General features: G+C 25.4%; 1 protein-coding gene across 1 annotated transcript; it reads left to right on the forward strand.

Annotated features, from left to right (window-relative positions):
- The first annotated feature begins 10,978 nt into the window (after positions 1–10,978).
- On the forward strand, positions 10,979–19,039 carry LOC145849928 (uncharacterized). The gene is made up of 14 exons (XM_082955046.1): positions 10,979–11,058; positions 11,371–11,456; positions 11,952–12,050; positions 12,362–12,420; positions 12,743–12,813; positions 13,208–13,315; positions 14,061–14,156; positions 15,250–15,357; positions 15,813–15,899; positions 16,212–16,397; positions 16,651–16,762; positions 17,137–17,285; positions 17,526–17,686; positions 17,985–19,039. The coding sequence occupies exons 1-14, from the start codon at positions 10,995–10,997 to the stop codon at positions 18,141–18,143; spliced, it is 1,545 nt and encodes a 514-aa protein (XP_082811172.1). The 5' UTR covers positions 10,979–10,994; the 3' UTR covers positions 18,144–19,039.
- The last annotated feature ends 2,856 nt before the right edge of the window (positions 19,040–21,895 follow it).

Raw genomic sequence — 21,895 nt, forward strand, 5'->3', positions numbered from 1 at the left:
TGTGTAAAAAAGTTTAAGTGCTATAACTCAAGAAAAAACAGTAACTGAAAATCAATTAAAAATAATGATAACAAGTGATAGGGTTGAAATATTAACTTCCTATTTACAAACACTAAAATCATACAATAAAATACAATACCGCATTTTTTACCATGTGTATAACTAAAGTTAACAAGTGTAATTGAAATTCTAAAAACCTTAACTAAGTATCGTCAACATACAATCGAAATGCGCTCCAAATACTATTTTTAATATTCAGTAGTTCTTACTAAATCATCGTTCCAATTCCGAGTGTGCTTTGATTCATATTTTCTCGCTTTTCCAGGTTACACGGTCAGCTTAAATTATTTGAAAAACCTCGATCTGCAAAATATTTTAATATTAAATACAGCTTGTGAAGTAAAACATAATAAACATAGATAAACCAAAATGTTTCTTTTTTTTTTGGTGTCATAGTTTAACTTTTAAAATTAATTAAACTATAAACTGTTCTAAACTCATGCTAATAATCGAAACTTAGTCTAAGTTATAAGTCAACTAACAAAGTCAATTGATAATAACAATAAGTTACAGTTATGAAACGAAGAAATTTATAAGAAGAAAAAATGTTTTATCCAAAAATAATATTATTTAAAACAGCTTTTTTCAATGTCCAATATACTTTTGTTCATCCAACAAACTTTAATCGTAAATTATTAGTTCTTGTTATTTTTAATCAATAAATGGTTGCTTTGATACTGATAAACTTTTTTTATTTGTTTTTGTTTGTTTATGATCAAGCGACTGTTTTAAAACTTACTTAAGCTTTTGTATTAAGTTTTAAATTAATTAAAAAAGTTGTTATAAGTATAATAAAACACTTTTATATCACTAGAATGAGTAAGTCATAAAAATTTTAAAACAATTACCGTTTTTTTAAGATTTAAGATTAGATATTGTTTGAATTGGTTTAATTTAATAATACTTTTTTTATTTGTAGCATTCAAATTTATTGTGTTTGCGACAAATAAATACGTTTACCATTCTTAGATATAATTATTGTAGAAAGAGATTAACTTTTTATATTTACATAGTGAAAGGTTTACGCAGTTATGTTATAAACTGTCAGTCTTTTGAACAACTAAGTTGAGGAGTTTAGAAAATTGAAGTAGCAAAACAATTTTTTTTTAATAAAGTAGTTTATCCACATAAAACTTTTTATTCAATTTTGATGCATGTCTATAGTTGTGAAATAATGGCTTTCAAAACTAAAAATACGTTTTATATTTATTTAAATTATTATTTTTCAACTATTACCTAATTTCAAATATTTTAGTATAAATTATAAAGTAATAACTTTTGACAAAGTACTTTTTTTAATTTAGGAAAAGTTTTAAAGTTTAACTATTTGTAAATTAACCTTAAAACAAAAAACTTACTTTGTTTTGAGAACTAAATTTTTATAACACGTAAAAGGTTTAAAAAAATGATTTATTTTGTTTATCTAACATTAAAAATTAACTTTCAATATTGCGGAATATGACAGGTTTATGTAAAAGCTTGTATCAGCTTTACGACTAAAAAGTTATAAAATTAAGCTCGTTTTGATTTTAAAAATTAACAAAGTATGTTCAAAGCTGCGAAAATCTTCTGAAAATACGAAGTAAGTAATGACAAGGTGAAATTATATTGTGATGTATATCTTTGTTTTTATTTTTATTAAGAACGGTCAGATTCAAATACAATGTATAAAAGTATAAAACTAAACTTTGTAACCATTTACAATTATTAGTCTAAAAGCAAATTGTATCAATAAATTTTGTTTTTCATTTCTTTAAATTTATGTCACTTTAAAATTTAAACTAAACATACTTGAAAAGCAAAACAAAACAAACAACACAAAATATCATATACATTGTCAACTTTGTCAGTTTTTTTGTTAAACTTTTGTTTACACTTTTTAGTCACTGTTTTTATTTTGTTTATACACTTTAAATAATTTTTTACAACATTTAAAGTATATTTCAACAGTAAATTGTTATTGAAACATACATAGTGAACTTAATAACTAAAATTCTATAAAAAAAAATTTAAGTTTAAAGACTTCAGAAAAATGTAATCGAAACAGTCTACTTTAAAAATAAACTTTATTTGTATGCAAATACAATATTCTTTTTTAAATGCAATACATTTCGTTTCAACCAATAAAATCAACACAAGTCTTAAAAGTTACTTTTTATAGAATCACGTCATAAGTGTTAAGAGTTTTGGTCTCATTTAGTAGTTTTAAATAAATAACAACAATAAATTTAGGTGATTTAACAATAATTAATATTTTTTATGTTTTTTTTCCAGAAGTACCTTAACTAGAAATAAGTTTTTTTAAAGTTTTTTTCTCTGCTTGAACAACGCTTAAGAAAATAAACTTAAATTCTATATCTAATATTGATATATCAATAAAACCCTTGGGTATAGAAAAACTTAATTAAAATTTCAAGTAGCTTGTAAATGTTTAACAGTCAAAACATTATGCTTTTAATAGCTTTAAATAATAATTTTGTTTTTTAGAAATGATTTTAAATGTATGTTTCACACCTAAAAAACGTACTCTACTTACAAATCATACTGAAATAAAATGATTCTATTTAAAACAACATATTTTCATAAAAAATGCAGTTTAAAGGTAAAACTAAACAATATTTTGTTCAAAGTGCTTAGTAAAACAACTCTTAGCAATCTTAACATTTAGGTAAACAGATCATGTACCACACATAAGTTTTAGAAAGAATAATATGTTTTAGATTTTTTTCTTTTGTAAGTATAAATTTACTTTATTAGTATAAAGCTTCACGGGTTTTAACTCTTAAATTAAGACAGAGCTTTTAAATTAGTGTAGAACACAAAAAATCAAAGCTTAGAAGAAAGTTTTTACTGTTAAATTATGATTACTATTTAAACATTTTTTAGTAGGTTTTAAAACATAATCAACATATTGGTATAATCTTTAAAAAATTAATTAAGACAGGAATAAATAAAAAGTTTATATCAAATTAGCGTAGGTAATCTAAGAAGAAGGTAACTCAAATACTTTAACAATAACGGTTTCTAATAACGTTTTAAATTGTTTAAATACATTTTATTGTAAATTTTATATGCAAAATTCTGTTTTAGCTTGAATTGTTACATCATTTATTAAAAACATTATGTTGTTATTGAGAATGTCACATTGTTGTCATATTACAGTAATTAGTTATACTAATTTCAAATCATCTAGAGATATATAATCTATTTACAAGTACCGACAACTTTTATACAAAAAAATCTGAAAAAAGTTTTATGCAGATAATTAAAGGTCAGCAACAACATGCGAGCTAAAATTAAACACGTTTAACGTTTTCACGTAATTAGCGATACTGCCATTGAAGTTTTAATTTGAACTTTATGGATTAACTAGTGTTTAGCTTTAAAATGTTTTACCTCAAATTATAATTCACAAATTGATACTTTGGTACGTGATCGGAAGTAGTGTTGTTGAAAACTAACAATTTCCAGGCATTTTTGAATTGACTATGATATTATTTAAACAACAATAACTTATGGGAAAAATAAGATAAGTTTTATGCAGATAATTAAAGGTCAGTCACAGCACGCAACTTTAAATTAAACACGTTTTTGGCAAAATTGCTGTGTAAAACCTCTAGTTAGCAATATTACTATTAAAGTTTTATTCTTCAATTTATGTTTAATCTCTTATTATAAGACAACAACATAGTTCAAAAAGTTAATATATTTGTACGGACTAGTTCTGGCTGTATAGACATCATATTTAATGATGAATGTTTTATTTATAACTTATAATCTAGTAGAAGTAAAACACAATTAAATATAAGAAAAACTTATATTTAGGTACAAATATTTAAACTTGCACACAATTATTTGTTTTTTGAAAAAAAAAAAATTTTAATTTCAAACACTTAACTTAAGAGCACGAAAAAAAATTCTTAAACAGTTCTTAAAAAAAATCTGAAACTTATTTAAAATAAATTATTATAACAGAGATTATGTAAAAAGCTTCATGACCTTGTTGAAAATTTTTTATTTAGATAAGTTTCTTTGCAATCAAATAATTAATTAAAACATTAGAAATCAAATCAAGGTAATGCAAACATAAAAGTTAAGCATTATTAATAATCAAACCAGAACTATGCAAATAAACGTACTTAGATAAACTTGCTAAAGTAAATGTTAATTATCAGTGTATTCAGAATTGTTTAGAAAAATTTAAATACACACTATCAGATAATCACTAAATTAATTGTTTTTTTTATTTGAGAAATAGATTTTGTTTTATTAAACAGTTTAGTTTATTGGGTATTTTATAGAAAGTGTTGTTTAGTTACTAACAGATTAGTTTTAGAAATTCCCTTAATTATTATTTTTTCCTTTATATATGTGCTTATAACAACTATTTTTTTTCAGACACAAATAATACATAAGCTAATAATTTTTATAAAGTTAAAGATTTAGGTTGTAGGTTTATTTTCAAGAGATTAATACTAAAAATTAACAACACTGAAAAACAACTAACTTTTAGTTTTGTTTTAGGAAAATCATTACTTAACATTTAATGACATTACAAAAGCAAAGAATTACCCTAAAATAAATATTGTAAACATACCTTCAAAATTCATAAATTAATTATGCCATATATAGAAGTTTAGTTGCTATACTTTCAATTTGTTTTTAACTTAATATACTGATACTTTATGCTTCTTATATGTAAAAACTTGAAACAAATTAGTTACAATTTATTTTAAGAAGTGCATTACTTAATATTTCAACGAGCTCATAAAAGCAAGAATTTCCCTAATTTAACAGCTTCTTTATTCTATATTAACAAGTTCAGACGCAATTATTGTTTTTATTTTTTTACAGTTTCATATATTCAGACAGGTTTCTATTTCCTTATAGCGCTTTTTTAAACATTACCTAATAACATACATACAGCAATGACAGTACAAAAATTTTACAGTAAAAATTTTCGCAACGAATATACGCGAAAACCAAGACATTAGTAGCGCGAACAAGCGTTGTAGGTAAATTTCTGCGCGAATTTAGATAGAGAAAGTATTTCCGCGTTTTTGAGAAATTTTAACCTAACGAAGCAAAAGAGCGTGAATTCAAGTCGTTTGTTACGTCATAGTTGACAATGAAGCGATTGTTCAGATTTTATCGCGCTAGGTTCTGGTGCTCGGTTTACAAATTACTCTACGGGTTCTTACTACATCGACTTTTTTCTTTATAACACACATGTATAAATAAAGCTGCGATTTGTTCTAAGCAGATTAAAGTTACTTTTGTAATAACATGTCAATAATGTTTAGACTAAAAAAATTGTTTTAGACGCTTATAGTAAATTTTTGTTTTGTAAAAAAAAACATAAATTTTGTAAGCAGTAAAAATATTTTAGTGAGACTAATTTCTTTTAATTATTTAGCATTAATATTAAATTTGTAACATTTTTTGTAACCGTAGTTTTTTACAGCACAACAGTAAATGTTGTTTTGTCATATAAAATCTTCAAAAATATTTCAGTTATTTTAAGACTATTTGCGTAGAGGTTCTCACTACACAAACTTTTTCTGAAATTTAAAACTTTTTAGATCTATTTTTAAAAGAAATCAGAACAGTTCATTTAGTGGTATGAAAAGTTCGTTTGTGTCAGTTGCGATATTTTAGCTTACGAGAAAAGTTTACTCATTTGAAGGTATTTTGCGTTAAAGATTTCGAAATACAAAACTTTATCTCTTAGTTTTTACATATAAAGGTGACATCAAAAATAGTTTCAAACAAATTTTGAAGTTTTATTAGAATATTTTGTCGAAGTCGTTTCAGATAGTTTTTGTTAATTTATTTAAAAAAATGTTACAGTGTTTTACAACTTTAACTTAAATTTAATCATCCTTTATAATAAATTTAAACATTTCTGTAAAAAACTAATACTCAAAAAAAATTATATTTAGCTAAATTTGAGTTCGTTGTTAAAGCATTGCTTTTAATCGTTAAATAACCAGTTTACAATAAGTTCAAGAAGCTAAACCTCGATGCGAGACTCAAAAAGCTTAAAATTGATAAAAATAATCATGATAAATTGGTATCGGTGACTGTCAGTGCTAGGTAATTTTTTACTCGTTCGAATACACAACTGAGTTGTACTTTTTTCCCTCTGAAACTCTTAAAAACGAGTTGTGTTTTGTAAGCAGCTTAGAAACCGTTCAGACGTCGTTTAAAGATTAGCACTGAGTTGTTTGGTCTGCAGTGCTTTGTTAGAGTTACAGTAGTATAGTTTTACTAGTTTATTATAAGGTATTTAAAAGTTTTAAAAATATTACTCAAAAATGATGAAAAATATTTTAATTTCATATTTACAGATTAATTTTTATCCACTAATGAGTCTTAACTAACAAGTTTTAAATTAAAAATACTTTAAAAAAAATTGCGTTTTGAAACCTTAAAATTGATTTAAAAAAATCAATCATATAAGTTTATGAAATAGCAATAAAATTTCATAAGTAATTAAATTTAAATTTTTATTAAATTTTTTTCAAATTTTGTCAGTTTAACTTGCTAAGTAATTTGTATGAGTTTATTTAAGTTTGTTAGTTAAAATAGATATCGGAAGATTATTATTCAATTGCTGAATATTTGAATACTGTAAAAAACAAAATAAATAATTTTAAAGCTGTTTTAAATATTATAAAACGTTGGATATGTTATTTTAGTTCAACCACAATCTGATACACAGTATAAACTTTACGAAGTTTATATGTGTAAACGTTTTTCTCGATATACCAGGTATTTAAAAAATTATTAACTTAAAATACTTAAAAACCAAAGATCAATAAAGATGTTTTATGTTTGTTTTTCAGTTAAACAATTTTAAAATCAAAATAATAAAAAGCTAAATTCATTTTTTGGATTGATATAAGTCTCAAAATATTTTACAAAAAACTAAAAATAAAACGACCACCGTTTTCAAGAAGCCTCAAATCTTAAATCTACGAAACGTTGCAAACTCAACCAAAAAAGCGCGAAAAATCACCAACAGTTGGTGACGTAATAATCAGATATCGGTAGCCTCTGGTTATAAATCAGTATGCTTGCTTTTTAGGCGGCTCATTCTTTTTCCCTTAAACTCTGACTCATGCTTAAGGTTTGCTGTTATTTGTTTAAAACTAGATTAGAAGTTAATTAGTCCTCTTAGTTGAGCTTAGTTTAGGTTTAAAGAGGCTTTAGTTATTTTTACTTGAATTACTACAGTATCAGTTTTCGGAAATTAACTTGTCGTAGTTAGCGTTAAGCATACCTTAAAGCAGAAAAATACTAGTTATATCAAAGTCCCAAAACAGAATTATAACGTACAAACGTAGAAAATACAATGTAGTCACAGCACTAGAGAATAACGTATTAACGTAGAAAAGCGAATTAGCATTTTACTGTGTTTTTATAGTGTTTAGATTCAATTACACAAATAGTGTATGAAAGTATTTATTTGTTTTTGTGAAAAAAATAAAATCATTAGAGGACAACACAGGTTATAAGACTTTTAAACTATGTTACATACTAATTAAACTAAAAGATAAAATCCATTTAGCTTCCAAACGTTTGTGCTTCTTGAAATATAGTTTTACAGACGATGCGTTTAAATGTGTAATACTGCTGCTTTTCCGAGTATAATTGTGTTACAATTACCTTAATAAAACTGCTTGCTAGTAGAATTGACCCACAAAGTACTTTAAAGCAAATTTGAAAACAGTTCCAAACTATTTTAGAATAACCGTAAACGCGCGAATTTTTTCTTGTTATTTGTACCAGTAGTCTTTACTTTCTCGCAAAACAAGAATGCAGATTAATTTTCAGCGGTTCTTATTACTTTAAAATTTTCCCTAGAGTTCTTACATGTAATCAAAACTGTTGTTGTTTATCGAAAAGCGAATTAACAGCTGATTAAGCTTCGTGATTTAAATATGCTTAAAATTTTGTTTCAATACGATTAGTTTATAAAAGTGTTTCAATTAAGTTTTATGAGATTAAAGTAGAAAAATAAAAACAGTTTAAATTATAAAAATGATTTTTTTACATTTTTCAGTCAATGATAAAAATACTAAGAACAAATCGTAAGGGGTGTTAAAATAAGAAATGAAACTCAAAACAATAAATGAGAGTTTAGTTTTTTTATTATAAGCTTTTAGCGTTTACTTAATAAACAAGCAAAAATAAAACGTATTTTAAATTTTTATAAACAAACACCCAAGTCACTTAACCTATTTGTATGGCTAAAACTTTTTTTTGTAAATGTTTTTCTTTTAAATAAGAAAGTTGGTGTTAAGCAATTTAAAACAGTAGCCCTATTAAATTGCTTTAAAATAAGATTTAAGATAAGCAACTTCAACCGTTTATAAAACTTAACGGACCAGTTTATAAAAAACTCAAAATCGTTCAAAAAAGCGCGAAAATCTCACCGACCGTTAGTGACGTAGCAATCAGAAGTGATACCGGTAGCCTCTGGTGATCAGTTTAGGCGGTTTTCAAATACGTTAACTTTTTCCCTTCATACTTTCGCTCATATATAAACCTGTGTCGTTGGTTTTAAAGCAGATTATAAGTTGTTTAGTAGGCTTTGTAAAGACCAGTTCATACTAAACAGTTATTAAAGCTATTTTAGGTTGTGTTTGTCTTTTTTTTATGTAGTAGTTTAAACGTTTTTAGTATCTAAAGTAGCAAAAAGTCGTTTTATGTTTTGTCAACTTTAAAATTTTAGAAACTATTTGTCATATTATAGACGAGTAAAAGTCTCGTGAGGAAGCTAGGATATATGTTGAAAAGTTTACGAGTAAACAAAAGTGATATATGAGTAGCATCATTACGTTGCTTTTTCAGTACAGTTAGTTTTGCAAGTTGTGAGAAAGTAATTATTTGTGATCAATCAAAAAGTTTTAACAGAAGTCGTTGTCAAAAAAAGAAAACTTGTAAACGTTTTAAATTTCTTTGCATGAACTCCACATGTTTTTTCAGTTACTTAGTATAATTAATACACGAGTATACAATAATATACAACAGTGGTCGGCACGGTGTACACTGGTGCACACTAGTGTACATGAAATTTATTTAGGGTGCACGAGACTTTTGGGGTACATGAAACATTTATTGGGGTACATGAATTTTTCTTTTTTGCGCAGAAACTAAAGTAATATCTTTGTTAAACACAGATAGTAATCACTTAAAAAAAATATTATATCAACTTAACTAAATATTTAAATTAATCATTCAATAAAAAATACCAAGACTACTGATTGTTAATTGGGGCAATGTATTAAATTAATCTTGTTAACTGGGTTTACCGAATTATTAGAAAAAAAAACGATTAAAGGTGTTTACATATTCTTCAACACTAGCAGCGCTAAAGAATACAAATTGGGGTGCACAGAATTTTAGTTTTGGGATTTAGGGTTCACGGACTCGAAGTAGCGTGCCGACCACTGATATACAAAACAACTGTAATGATATTTATAGTATTCAGCCTTTCATTGGATTTCTTGAAGCCGATCCTGTTTACTAGGTTTTTACCACTAAGTAAAAGTTTGAAAAACTAGTATAAAACAAGTTCAGTTAGTCTAAAAACGTAGGCTTTAAGTTTTTTTTTAATTTCTTTTAACTTGGAATGGAATGTTTAACTCGAAAATAAAAATCGTTTCAAGATTTATCGAATGACATACAAACTAAGAATGTCACTTATGTAAAGTGTCACATGTGTAAGGCACAGATAAAAATTAAGCTGTCAAAAGTATGTAATGTTTTCCAATTAACCTAATTTAAAAATTGTGTATTTTGTAATTATCGAACACTTAATTTGCATTTTTGAAAGTATGCCTTAAACCTATTTATTTCTAATCTTGGAATGTAAAATATTATACGTCGTTAAGGCAATTAATATGTCTAAAATGGGCTTTTTTAACCAATTAACTTAATTTCGAATTTGTAATCTACGTTTTTTTTAACAAATAAATTATTTTTTTCACTTAAGCCTCTGTTTTTCGCATTAACTTAAAGTGTGAAGTTTTAGGGGAAATAATTGCGTTAAGTATGAACTGTAAGTTTCAAAGTGGGAAGTTACTTTAAAATATTTAGTTGATTTCATAACTTTTTTTATTGAACTTGAAAAGAGCAGTTTTTAGTGAAAATAATTCCAAGTAGTTTCCGGATTTATCGAGCATTTATGTACGCAGTATAGTAGTTCTTCCTATGTATTGAAAGCGACATTCATGGTATTTGGAATGAATAATTGACGGAAATGCGTTTGTAATTGAAAAACATTTTGTATCGCTTTTAAAGCTGGCAAAAAAAAAAAGTCATTTAAAAAGTTCCACTTAAAATCGTGTATGTGGGTGACAATGTTTTAATTTTTCCAAAGCCTGTTGTCACTTACAGTAAACGAAAAGCTTTGATGAGAAAAATTTTGCTTTAGTACTTTTTTACTGCATAAGTGTTGCTCGTTAAAGTTTTGTTTTATGTAAGAAGTTGGTTATGATAAACTGGACTGAGCAGAGTTGATTTGGTGGCAGCATAGATTTTTTCGACGTTAATTTCTTGATAAGTCGAAATTGAATCGTAGATGTGTTTACTAAACAACGTTAGGAGATAGGGTAGATTAAAATCACACTTTGTACAGTCTGGTACCACTCTGAATGCTTATTCAGATATTGAGCTTATCGATGGACGTGCATATACTTAGTTTGATTTAATCCAATTACTTTTGACAATATCGTTGCTTATATGTCGTTAGAATGTATACACAACACTGATAACTTCTCTAAAATAGATCACATATGGCTTCAATTAAGTTGTTCACTTATAATATGCAGTATAATAAATAATACAGTTTTTGATAGTAGTTAAGTTGTTTTTGAATATAACTTAATATTTTCTTTATAACAGATTGTATACTAATTATAAAGATGAAGTTTATGTTGCTTACCGCAACTTTATTTGTACTAGCATTATCATTCGGGTCGACTAACGGTAAGTTACCAAAACTTTAGACTATGTTTTAGTATGTATTTGTATAAATAAATAAGAATAAACTTTTCTGTTTTTATGCATAAGCTAAGTGTATGATTTTTACTAGTTTATAAAGATATTGTTTTATTAATTTCATAGTTTAAAAAAATGATTAGAACTTTTAGTCATAAAATTTTCAAGCAATCTACTTATAACAATAGAATACAATAACTTTATAAACAATTTTTAGAAACTTTTTGTTTTACAGCAATATAATGTTATAAATTTGGTAAATTATATTTAATCTTTTAATATTTATTTTTTTGTTTACAGCAATAAAGTGTTGGGAATGTGACAATGCAGTTGACGATGAAGATTGTAAATCAAGAGGAAGGTTGAGGACTTGTCAGGCTAACCAGGTAAAAAAAAAGTACAAAATAAATGCAGTTTAGCAAGTACGCTAAACATAAAAATTTTATACTTGTGCAAAAGCATTAAGAATTGATTCAATAATGTGTAACTTAGAGTTGATTAAAATACTATTTAAACCCATCTTTTCTTTATTTTTAGTTAATATTTACAGCACAAGTACAAAAATTAATACAGTTTAGCAAGTACGTTAAATATAAAAAGTGTTAATTAAGCAAACACAATTAAAACTTCCACTGCAAAAGAGTTGGTTCGTTATGTTTTTAACTTAGAGTGGATATGAGAAATATTTAAACTTATCTTTTCTTTATTTTTAGTATACGGCTAAACTCAAATACTGAATAAACCTTATTTTACACTACAGTTTAACAAAAAATGTTCTAATTTTTTGTCACAAACTAGCAGAACAATTCATGTTTGATTTGAGTTAAAAAAGCTTTTCACTTTATAGTAAAACTTCAACATTACTGATATTTGTAACACAGGATAGTTGCTTCACTGAAACTAGATCGATTCAAGATGGACGAAAACTGATTACAAGAAGGTGTAAGCAGACATTGGCGTGTCAGAATAATAAAAGACAGGTCAGACTTAAATAATTTTTAAACTAATAATTATAACTACAAGTAATAATGATGCAAATGAAAATGTTCTGTAAATTCTTACCGATCGTCAATAACAAAATTAATTTTAAGTCAAATAAAAAGTTAAACTTTATATATACTGCTCAGACAAATTTTCTTGTTTGATTCGTGTAGATTTAAAAGTTTACTGTAAGCAATAAAACAAATAATAAACCTGAAAACTTTAAAAGTTTAAATTGAAAGCAAAGAAAATATAAACGTTTTATAAACTCTCCCAAGATAAATATTAACAATCTTATACTAATTATCAGAACCTTCAACCTGCATGGGATCCGACTCAGTGTAACAAGAACGGGGGTTCAGTTTGCAGGTTGTTATTTTTGCATGTTTAGTGTATTTACTTATTGTAAATTTATAACAAACGATATGTTTGTATGTTTAATATATATACGTACAGTAACTTTATAACAAAACATATTTTTGTTATTCTAGTATATACACTTATAATATTTTTAAAGTTATATTATTGTTGTTATTTACAAGTTTAACATATAAACTTATTATATGTTTATGGCAAAGTGTATATTTTAAAGTATTACATATATACTTACGGAATGTTTTTAATAAAACATATAATTGCAGGTTTAGCATGTAAACTTATAGCAGACTTATGTAAAACTATATATTTTCAGGTGTTGCTGTACTTACAATGGGTGTAATGGTAATGAGGTAACTCAATGTTTGAAAGAGAAGCCTAAAAACGGTGAGTGTTTTAGTCTGAAGTTATAAGTTTTTCCAAAAACTATTTTTCGATAAAAGTTAAAATATTAGGCAAAACTATAAAAACATTAATAAAACATATTATTTCTTCTAGCACATAATATGTACACTGCAAAAAAAAAAAAAAAAACTAGTTTAAATACAACCAAATATTTGTAACTGTAAAAGTTAATCAGTACCGGACTGTTAAATTGCTTTAGAAACTTAAAACATTACATTAGATTTAATTGTATTTTAGATTTGTGTATATATTCAGCGTTTTAAAAACAAAAAAAAAACAACAATAAAATATATTTTATGAAGCAAAGCATGCAGCTTGAAATTTATAGATTAGTAGTAAAACATCACAATGTATGTTGATAAATTAAAAATTTTAGATCCGGAAAAAATTAAATGTACCCGTTTACCACAAGTGTTGGAAAATGGTGAGGTCAACTGCGTAAAAGCAATTAATAAAATGACTTGCAACTACAAATGCAATGAAGGTTAGATTATAAGAATTTTAAACATATACTTTAAGTTTTATTTTAATATTGGTGTTATACTCGGTTTTATAAAGTTTTATAATTTACTATCGTTAAATAACATTCTAAAACTTAAAACAAAATTTTTAATCAGTTAGTTTTAATAAACGTTTAAAACTAATTTGCAAAGTTTAAAATGGTACAATTTAATTCTATTTACTTTATTTTTCTCAGGAAATTAAATAATCGGATCTATTATAATGCTAAAATAGTAGATCAAAATATTTGAAAGTAGTTTTGTATATCAAATTGCAAGTACATGTGATTTTTCACTTAAAATTTTTGAAGTGTACGAATTATTTAATTTATTGTAAAAACTTTTTCCATATTTTATTTTGTTTTATGCTAAATTTTAAGTATTGAAATAGACTATAAAAAAGGTGTTAAAGCGTTTAGTTATTAAGATCATACTACTGTAGACTGTATGAAACTATTTTTAAGCTTAGATAGTTTTTATAAAAAGTTACCAAGTATATACTTAAACAGACCTAAGTATTTATAAAAAAGTAGGTAATATTTAGAAACTAGACCATGGTTTTATTTAGTGATTCAAGTATGATTCCATAATTAATAGTAAATAAACTTGGTATAATCGAAAAATTTTAGTAAACTTTTAAATAAGTTGGTGAAAAGGATTGCGAAAATGTAAATGATAAATTATTCTGTATAAAATTACACACAAAGTAAAACTTAAAACATTTTTAAGGATACGAAATCGTGGGAAAAGACAAACTCGTATGTGATAAAACAAATTACGAAAAACAACAAAAAGCGCCAGTGTGCAGAGAAATTCCTAAACCAAGTGAGTGAATTTCAAAACTATATTAACTTTGATAAAAACGTTTTTTTTATCAAAATAATTTCAAATAAACTTTGAACCTAAAATTTGACTTGAATATGTACAATTTAACTGTAAGCTTTTTAACGAGCGTAAATAGTAAAGTTACAAAATGCTTTAAAAACTACTGGCTGTTTTTACATATTTTCTTTTTTTTTTGTATTTATAGAAAACTGTTTTTTGTAAATTCCAAAGTCGCCTACAGCTGTTTGTAATGAAATAATAATCAGCTTAGGAACAAAATCTTTATGGTTTTATGCTTAATTTAATTAAAATATCATGAATATTCAAAACCACTATTAAAATTAAAACAGTATTTGTTTTAATCAGTATTGAGAAGCATTAGGCTAAACTATTTCTAAAAATTAGATCACAGCATATCAGTTTAGGAAATGTATACAACACTACTCATAAAAAAGAAAACAGTATGACAAATATAAATTGTAAGATTATCAAAAAAGCTTTTATTTATATAAAAACATTTTAAAAGCATAAACACATATAAATAAAGCATATTTTGTATCATACTTTATGTGTTTTCATAGGCCAAAAAACTATAATAATACACAAATATAGCAAAAATTGATCTAAAAGTTTTTTACTTTGAGCTTTTAAAAGATTTGAAAGCAAATTTAACAAAAGTGAACGATTTAGTATTTCTATACTATTTGTTAGTTAATTTAACAAATGCTATTAGTTTTAGTCGAACTTTACATAAACAGTTTCAATAAATATTTATAAGAAGTTTACGGTTTTAGGAAAAAAAAGTTATTTCAATTAAAATTCTTGTGAGCTATTTGTGTTTGAAGTTTTGTATTACAATGGAAACTAAATTTGATTGATATTATTATTTTCAATCAGAAGGCGTTTGATGTTTTATTTAAGTTTAGAGTTGTTGATTTTTAATATTTTTTACCATTTCCATCAAAACACCTTACTGCCAAAAATGCATCTTTGTAACTGAAAGCAGAAAAAAATCTTTTCTGTTATATATTGCAGTTTACAAGCTTTTTTAGATTTCGATAGTAATCAGTTTAACAATATAATTTTTTTTCAGAATATTGCGATTTCCCAAAAATGCCAACAAACGGGGGCGTCAGATGCAACTTCGATGGAAATGAGAATTTGCCTCTAGGACACACTTGCGAGTACAAGTGTAAACCTGGTAAGTAGTGTTATATTGTTGTATATTTTATTTATATGTAATTTTGATGAAAAAGAGAACTCACCTGTGGGACATACTTACGAATACGAATGTAGAACCTTGTAAATATATAAATATTAAGTCTACACTTACCACTATTTCGAAAGTAAAAAATTAGTTAAAATTGTTTTTTGTTTGTATTATTTCATCTTAATTTTAAGCTACAGTTATGTTATAAAGTTTACAAATTTTTTTTTTTTAAGTACAGTTTAAGCAACATATGTTAATACAGTGTGCAATACTAAAAACTAAATATTTTATCAGTGAAATCAATACAGTTTTTTATAATTATTTTTACATACTACAAGCTAATGGAAATTAAAATTGTCACTTGTTATATTTATTGATAACATTTAATATTACAAAGTGTTTATATATGAAGTCATAAATTATTTTATTGATAATAATTTTTACAGGCTACGAATTAGTCGGAAGTGAAATAACAACTTGCCGTAATACTTTAGATGGAATTATGTTTGATATTCCACCACCATTCTGTAGACGTTAGTTTTAAAAATGTATTTTATTAGATATTATTATCATTTGATTTCATAACTACACAATTAAACTACAACATAGGGTCTGTAACCTTCGGATTTGAACGATATAAACTATAGGTTTCAGAAAAGGTGAATTAATAAAACTAGAAGTATAATAAAAATGGATTTTATACTTAAAGGGGTCAAAATCTAAATTGGTACATATAAAAGCAAAATAAACACCTATTATATCTTGCTGTGTAGTACTGCGGACAGATTTCTATCTCGTTTAAATATATTTTTTCACAGTTGAATAAGCTAGTTTTATATTTCCAGCAATCCAATGCCCCGATCAGACCAACCTGAGACGTGTCGTGAAGAAGTGCTCGCAAGGCAACCTGTACAAGAGCGAGTGCTCGTTCGAGTGTGAAGGCGAGTTCAACACCCCCAACCCCGGTGACGTCATGCAGAACACGTGTTTGAGAAACGGACTGTGGTCCCACCCCGCCCCTTGTTGCAGATGTTAGTTTTATTTTCATTTAAGAAACCTTTTAAGGGTTTCGTAAAAAAAGTTTATACATACCTCTTATGACGTAACATAATTTTTTAGTTCAACAAATATTATTGCATTTGATTAACAAAGTCCTAACCAACGCTCTAGGTGTGTGTACCTAAAAAACTTATTTTTGTCTATAAAATTTTTTAATACGTTTAAAGTGATTAGTAGTACATGACACAAATTAGAAATATATTAAATGATAATATTTTCAACCAGTGCCATGCCCACCTCACACTGTTATGGACTTGTTCGTTGTTCTCGACTCATCCAGCTCCGTTGGTGTTGAAAATTTCGAAAAAATGAGAGGCTTTATCGCTGAAGTACTAGGGTAAGTTTCATAATAGTTTATCTTTATTTTTTTTTTGAATTTGACAACTCTTTTTTCCCCTTGAGTCTAAAATATACTTTTTAAAAATGTTCTAAAAATAATCAAACTACTATAAACCTTTAAAATACTATTATTTTCAGATATAGTTTTTTAAATTTGATTTAGTTCAGGATATATTTATAGCTTTATATTAAAGTAACATTAATGTAAACAAAAACTGTTTGCTTATTTTAAAGTACTAACTTCGTCTACTATTAAAGTTATATTAAAAATTGTACTAGATATTTCAACATTTCTTTCTACTTGGTAATAATAAACTTGTTATAATTTCCTACTATGTTCGTTATGTATTTTACTTTATAATTTTTAAACAGTGACCTCACACTTGACGTAAACCACACCCAGGCCTTCGTGATGACGTACAGCTGGAAACCTGACCCGGTGAACCAGGTATTGATCAACAAGAACGAAAATCAGGAACAGATATTAGAGGCTCTGAGAACCATTCCTGGTGATGGAAAAGGTAAGTATTGCAATTGTATCAAACTTTGGATAAGTTAGATGAAATAAAATTTGAGATAAGTATTTACCGAAGTAGACTTATTGCTAATTAAACGTCTTTCCGAATATATTTTTATTTAAAATAACCCTGATAAGCAAAGCACGAAACAATGTAAAGGACTTTAGCTTCAAAAAATTATATTTTAGTATTTTTTTAAGTTTGAATAACTTAAAGGTTTATCAACATATTTTTAAACCATAGGAACGAAAACCGGAAAGGCGCTGAAGTACGTACGCAACAAGATGCTGAAGAAACCTGAGAACAGACCTGATATCACTGACGTGGTTTTGCTGGTAACCGACGGTCATTCGCAGGATGATGTTGACGTCATATCTATGATGTTAAGGAGACAAGGGGTTGAGGTCAGGATTTTTTTATATAATTTTATTAATTATAGAGATGATGTATTAATACCTTAACTAGCTATTAGTCTAAACTTAGTTCATTGTAGAGCCTGACTAAATTATAGCTTTATTTAAAAATAAGCATTTAAACCTTTTGTTTTGAAGACTTTAACAAATCATATTTTTATAAATTTTATTATTTATATTTGCTCAGATAAAAATGTTTTCAATCTTTTTGCTGAAAAACAGACACTCTATTAGTTGGTTGTAATGCAGCATGTGTTGTTTTAAATTTAAATTGGAACCGTTTTTTCAGTTGTTCGTTGTTGGAGTGACCAACGATGTCAATGATTCCCAGTTGATGGACATCACAGGCAACAGAGACAAGATACTGAGCGACATCGACGATTTCGACGAACTCGCAAAGGTGGCATCTACCATTGGAAACACCATTTGCAACAACTCTTGCAAATAGATTCATTAATGTTTTCGGTACAACAGCTAAAATAACAATTAGTACCACTTTTGTTTAACTTCAAGTAAACTTTTTCGTTTGCGTGAAGTCCCTGCAGCTATTTTTTCTTCATTATGTAATAGCTTAAGTGTTTTTGAATTGAGAAAGTCCTTACAAGTTGTTTAGTTTAAAGCGCCCTTTAACTTCTTTGCCTTTAGAAATAATCTGTAAAATTATACGTCACCAAACCATTTAAACATATTAAAAACTATAAGCGATTGACACATTAGATTTAGAATAGGTTCCCAAACTTTTAATAATTTCTGTACATAAAGGTAAAATTAATGAAGTGAAGTGTAGACACGAAAATACAAAAACAATAATTAGCTGGTTTTCAACGTTTAAAATACCTTAAGTTATTCTTCATTTACTCAAAGCGTTCATATACAAATTTTTTAATTAAGTTTTAAGTTAGTTAACTACAGCTGAACAATTACTTTTGTTGTTTACGTTAAAATTAAAAAAAAAAGAATGATATAAATAGTTTTAACAAAAGTCCACAAGCTGTATTCAAAGAAACCAAATTTCACAGATCGAATATAAAAGTTTTTAAAGGGTATTTGTCGAACTTATTATTTTAACTCTTTAATGTTTTTTCTTCAACTTAAATAATGTTGATAAAGTTTTATTCCACTGTAACTTTAATCACTTAATGGTCTTCAATGTTTTAATAGCTTAGTGGTATATGTTTTCTAATTATCTAATCTAACATCTAGTAAATTTTTAACTATACAGACATTTTTTGTGTTTTTATGTACTTTAATCTTTAAAAAAAGTAACTACTTAAACTCAAATTTAAACAAAACTTTGTATAAACGTATTGCTTTTTTTTGTGAAAAATAAACCTTTTTGATTTCTTTCATTGTTCTATTTTGTTCTATAACTTAACTATAATGACTATAAAGTAACAAATAAAACTTCTTTAATGACAAATATAACTGTACAAGTTTACTTATTTTTATTTCTTAATCACTTTATATTGTTAATTAACAAATATATAAAATTATAAAGTTTAAGTAAGCTAAACTAAATTCACTTCTTTAAAAGCTAGATTACATGAAGCAGCTAACTTAAACTTAATTATATTTAGTTCATAAACATTAGTAACAGTTACCTGTTTGTATTTAGTTTATAAACATTATTAACAGTTACCTGTTTGTATTTAGTTTATAAACATTATTAACAGTTACCTGTTTGTATTTAGTTGATTAACATACAATTTCAAAACATAAATGTTTAAACCCTGAAGAAATTAGTTTTTAAGTTATTTTTTCTTATTTTACTTAATTGCATTAAATATTGTTTTTTACCAGTAAAAGAGATAAAATTCAAAATGCTTTAAATTAATTAGTTTTACACTTTTGGTACAGTATATTTGTTTTATTATATAATAATATAATAAATTACGAAAGTCTTAAGTAAAAGGCATGATATATATATATATATATATATATATAAATCTGAAAACCAATACACGATTTGATTAAATTAAGCTTCACAAGCTAAATTAAATGCTTAAAATTAAATGCACTGTTAATTACTCTGGTAGCTACTTACAAACAGATCATTGCAGTATTCGAAGTATTTGCAATATAAGTAAATATTTATTCATTAAACTTTTTGTACGTTTAAATAGCAAGTTTTAAGTTATTTTTAAAAATACAATTTATATACAAATACATTTCAATATTTATGAAAACCCACATTAAGAAGAAAAAATACAAAATTTAAACTATTATATGCATTTCGGAATAATTAAATTGCTTAAATTGAGTAAAATTTAAATAAAAGCTCTTGGTTGAGTAAAAATATCTTTAGTAATTCTGTAAACTTTTCTTGAATTATGATTAAAATTAAATCAAGTTGCCCCACACTGGATATATGCTTAAAAATTTATTTAATTTATGAAAATATGCATTTAGTAGTCAACTTTAAAACTTCTAATAGCAAACTTTACTTTATGCTTATGTAAGAAAAATTATTTGAAATGTATTTTTACAACATTAGCCAAGCTTCGTATATATTATTATAGTAAACTGTTTTAACTGCTGAGTTAGTTTTGGTTAAAGTATAGTTTGTTTAAAATATTTATTTATAACTTTGGAAAAAAAATATCTAGGTCAAAACACGATTTCGTAAAATTTACAATAAATTGGTTTAATATTCACTTGCACGTTAACATTGAACAAATAATTAATCAGTGAATTTTTATCTGCAATAATAGCAGATAATTGCCAATTAATTTTTTTTTTGCATCAACATTAAAAAAAGAACTTATTTAAGTACACAAGTGAAATCAAAGTAGATCTATTCTATTTAAAATTTTGAAAATAAAAGACTTTGATTAACCTAGTATATTAGTTTGAAACTTGCTTTGAGTATTCTCTATTACTTTTATTTTTTAACGTTCTAAATTAGCTTTATTTTCAAGTCATATTACGAAATGTATTTTTGAATTACACTAAACATTTATATTTAAGAATTAAGCTAATCCCGAGAATATGTACTAGCACGTAAAATGTTCAAGTTATGAAAGCAAACTTATCTGAAGGTTTAAATTTGTTGTATTTAATTTAAAATTATTTTAACGAGAAAATATGTTACTATTTTACAATTATTGTTTTCAGTGTTGTCTTAATCTCTTAAATATTTACATACATTCATTTGTTGATTTTTAATATTTAATATTAAAATTTAGACTAAACATTCATTAACATTTATCTATTTAATTTTATTTGACCTATCTAACTAGCCCATCTGAAACTTGACATAACAAAAGTTTCAAAACGTTGTTTAAGATTAGTCTAACAAATCATTAGTTACAATTTTTTTGCTACTTAAATATTTACAATAATGCAATTAAAAGGAGAAGTGATTCATATGACGTAGATTTGAATTGACTAAAATTGATTACACAGTTTACGCTTTCAATCAACAAGTAATTTGATTATTCAAGTGTCTTGTTTTTGTGGTTTAAGTTGTAAATTGATAATCGAACATTTAGTTTTCATTTGTATTAAAAACTATTTTCAATAAAATAAAGTATCGAAAATAGTTGTTGTTGTTGTTTTGTTAAACATATTAATTATCAAGTTTATACATTTTAAATTAATGCAATAAAAAGTATATAAAGTATATTAATATAATATACAATTTGACTTAATTTATTTTTTTACTCGAAAATGTTTAAGCAAAGTAATAATTAACTACAATTATAAAATTTTTATATAAAAACCTTCAGAAAAAGCTCTAATGTTTTCAACATGAAACAATATAATGCATTTAAAGCTAGTTGACTTAATAACACAAGTAATTTCTACTGTTTTGATTAAAAAATGTTTAAAGAATGTTTCCTGTACATAATACAGTTCTACCAATTCACATTACATAAAAAAATTCACATGTATTATTTAAAAGGAAATAAAACCGTCGCCAAAAAACTACTTTGAGCTCTTATAAATTTTACGAAGTATTTTGTGGTTTTTTACAATTTTCAAACTTGTTTATATAGAAGTTCAAGTGTATAAATATAATCATGTATTCACAACGTACTTTTTCATGTGAAAATTTAATGAACAATAAAAAAAATTAAAACAATCTCGCGAAAGTTTACTAGAACAATAAATTTTGATAGAAATTATTACAGACTTACAGACAACATCGTATTTTTTAAAGTTTTTGTAGAATTTAGGTATCTTCAGAAAGTTTATTTA

Source organism: Thalia democratica, chromosome 2 (genome assembly GCF_965202585.1).
Source record: "Thalia democratica chromosome 2, ktThaDemo2.hap1.1, whole genome shotgun sequence".
In the NCBI taxonomy this organism is placed as follows: domain Eukaryota; kingdom Metazoa; phylum Chordata; class Thaliacea; order Salpida; family Salpidae; genus Thalia; species Thalia democratica.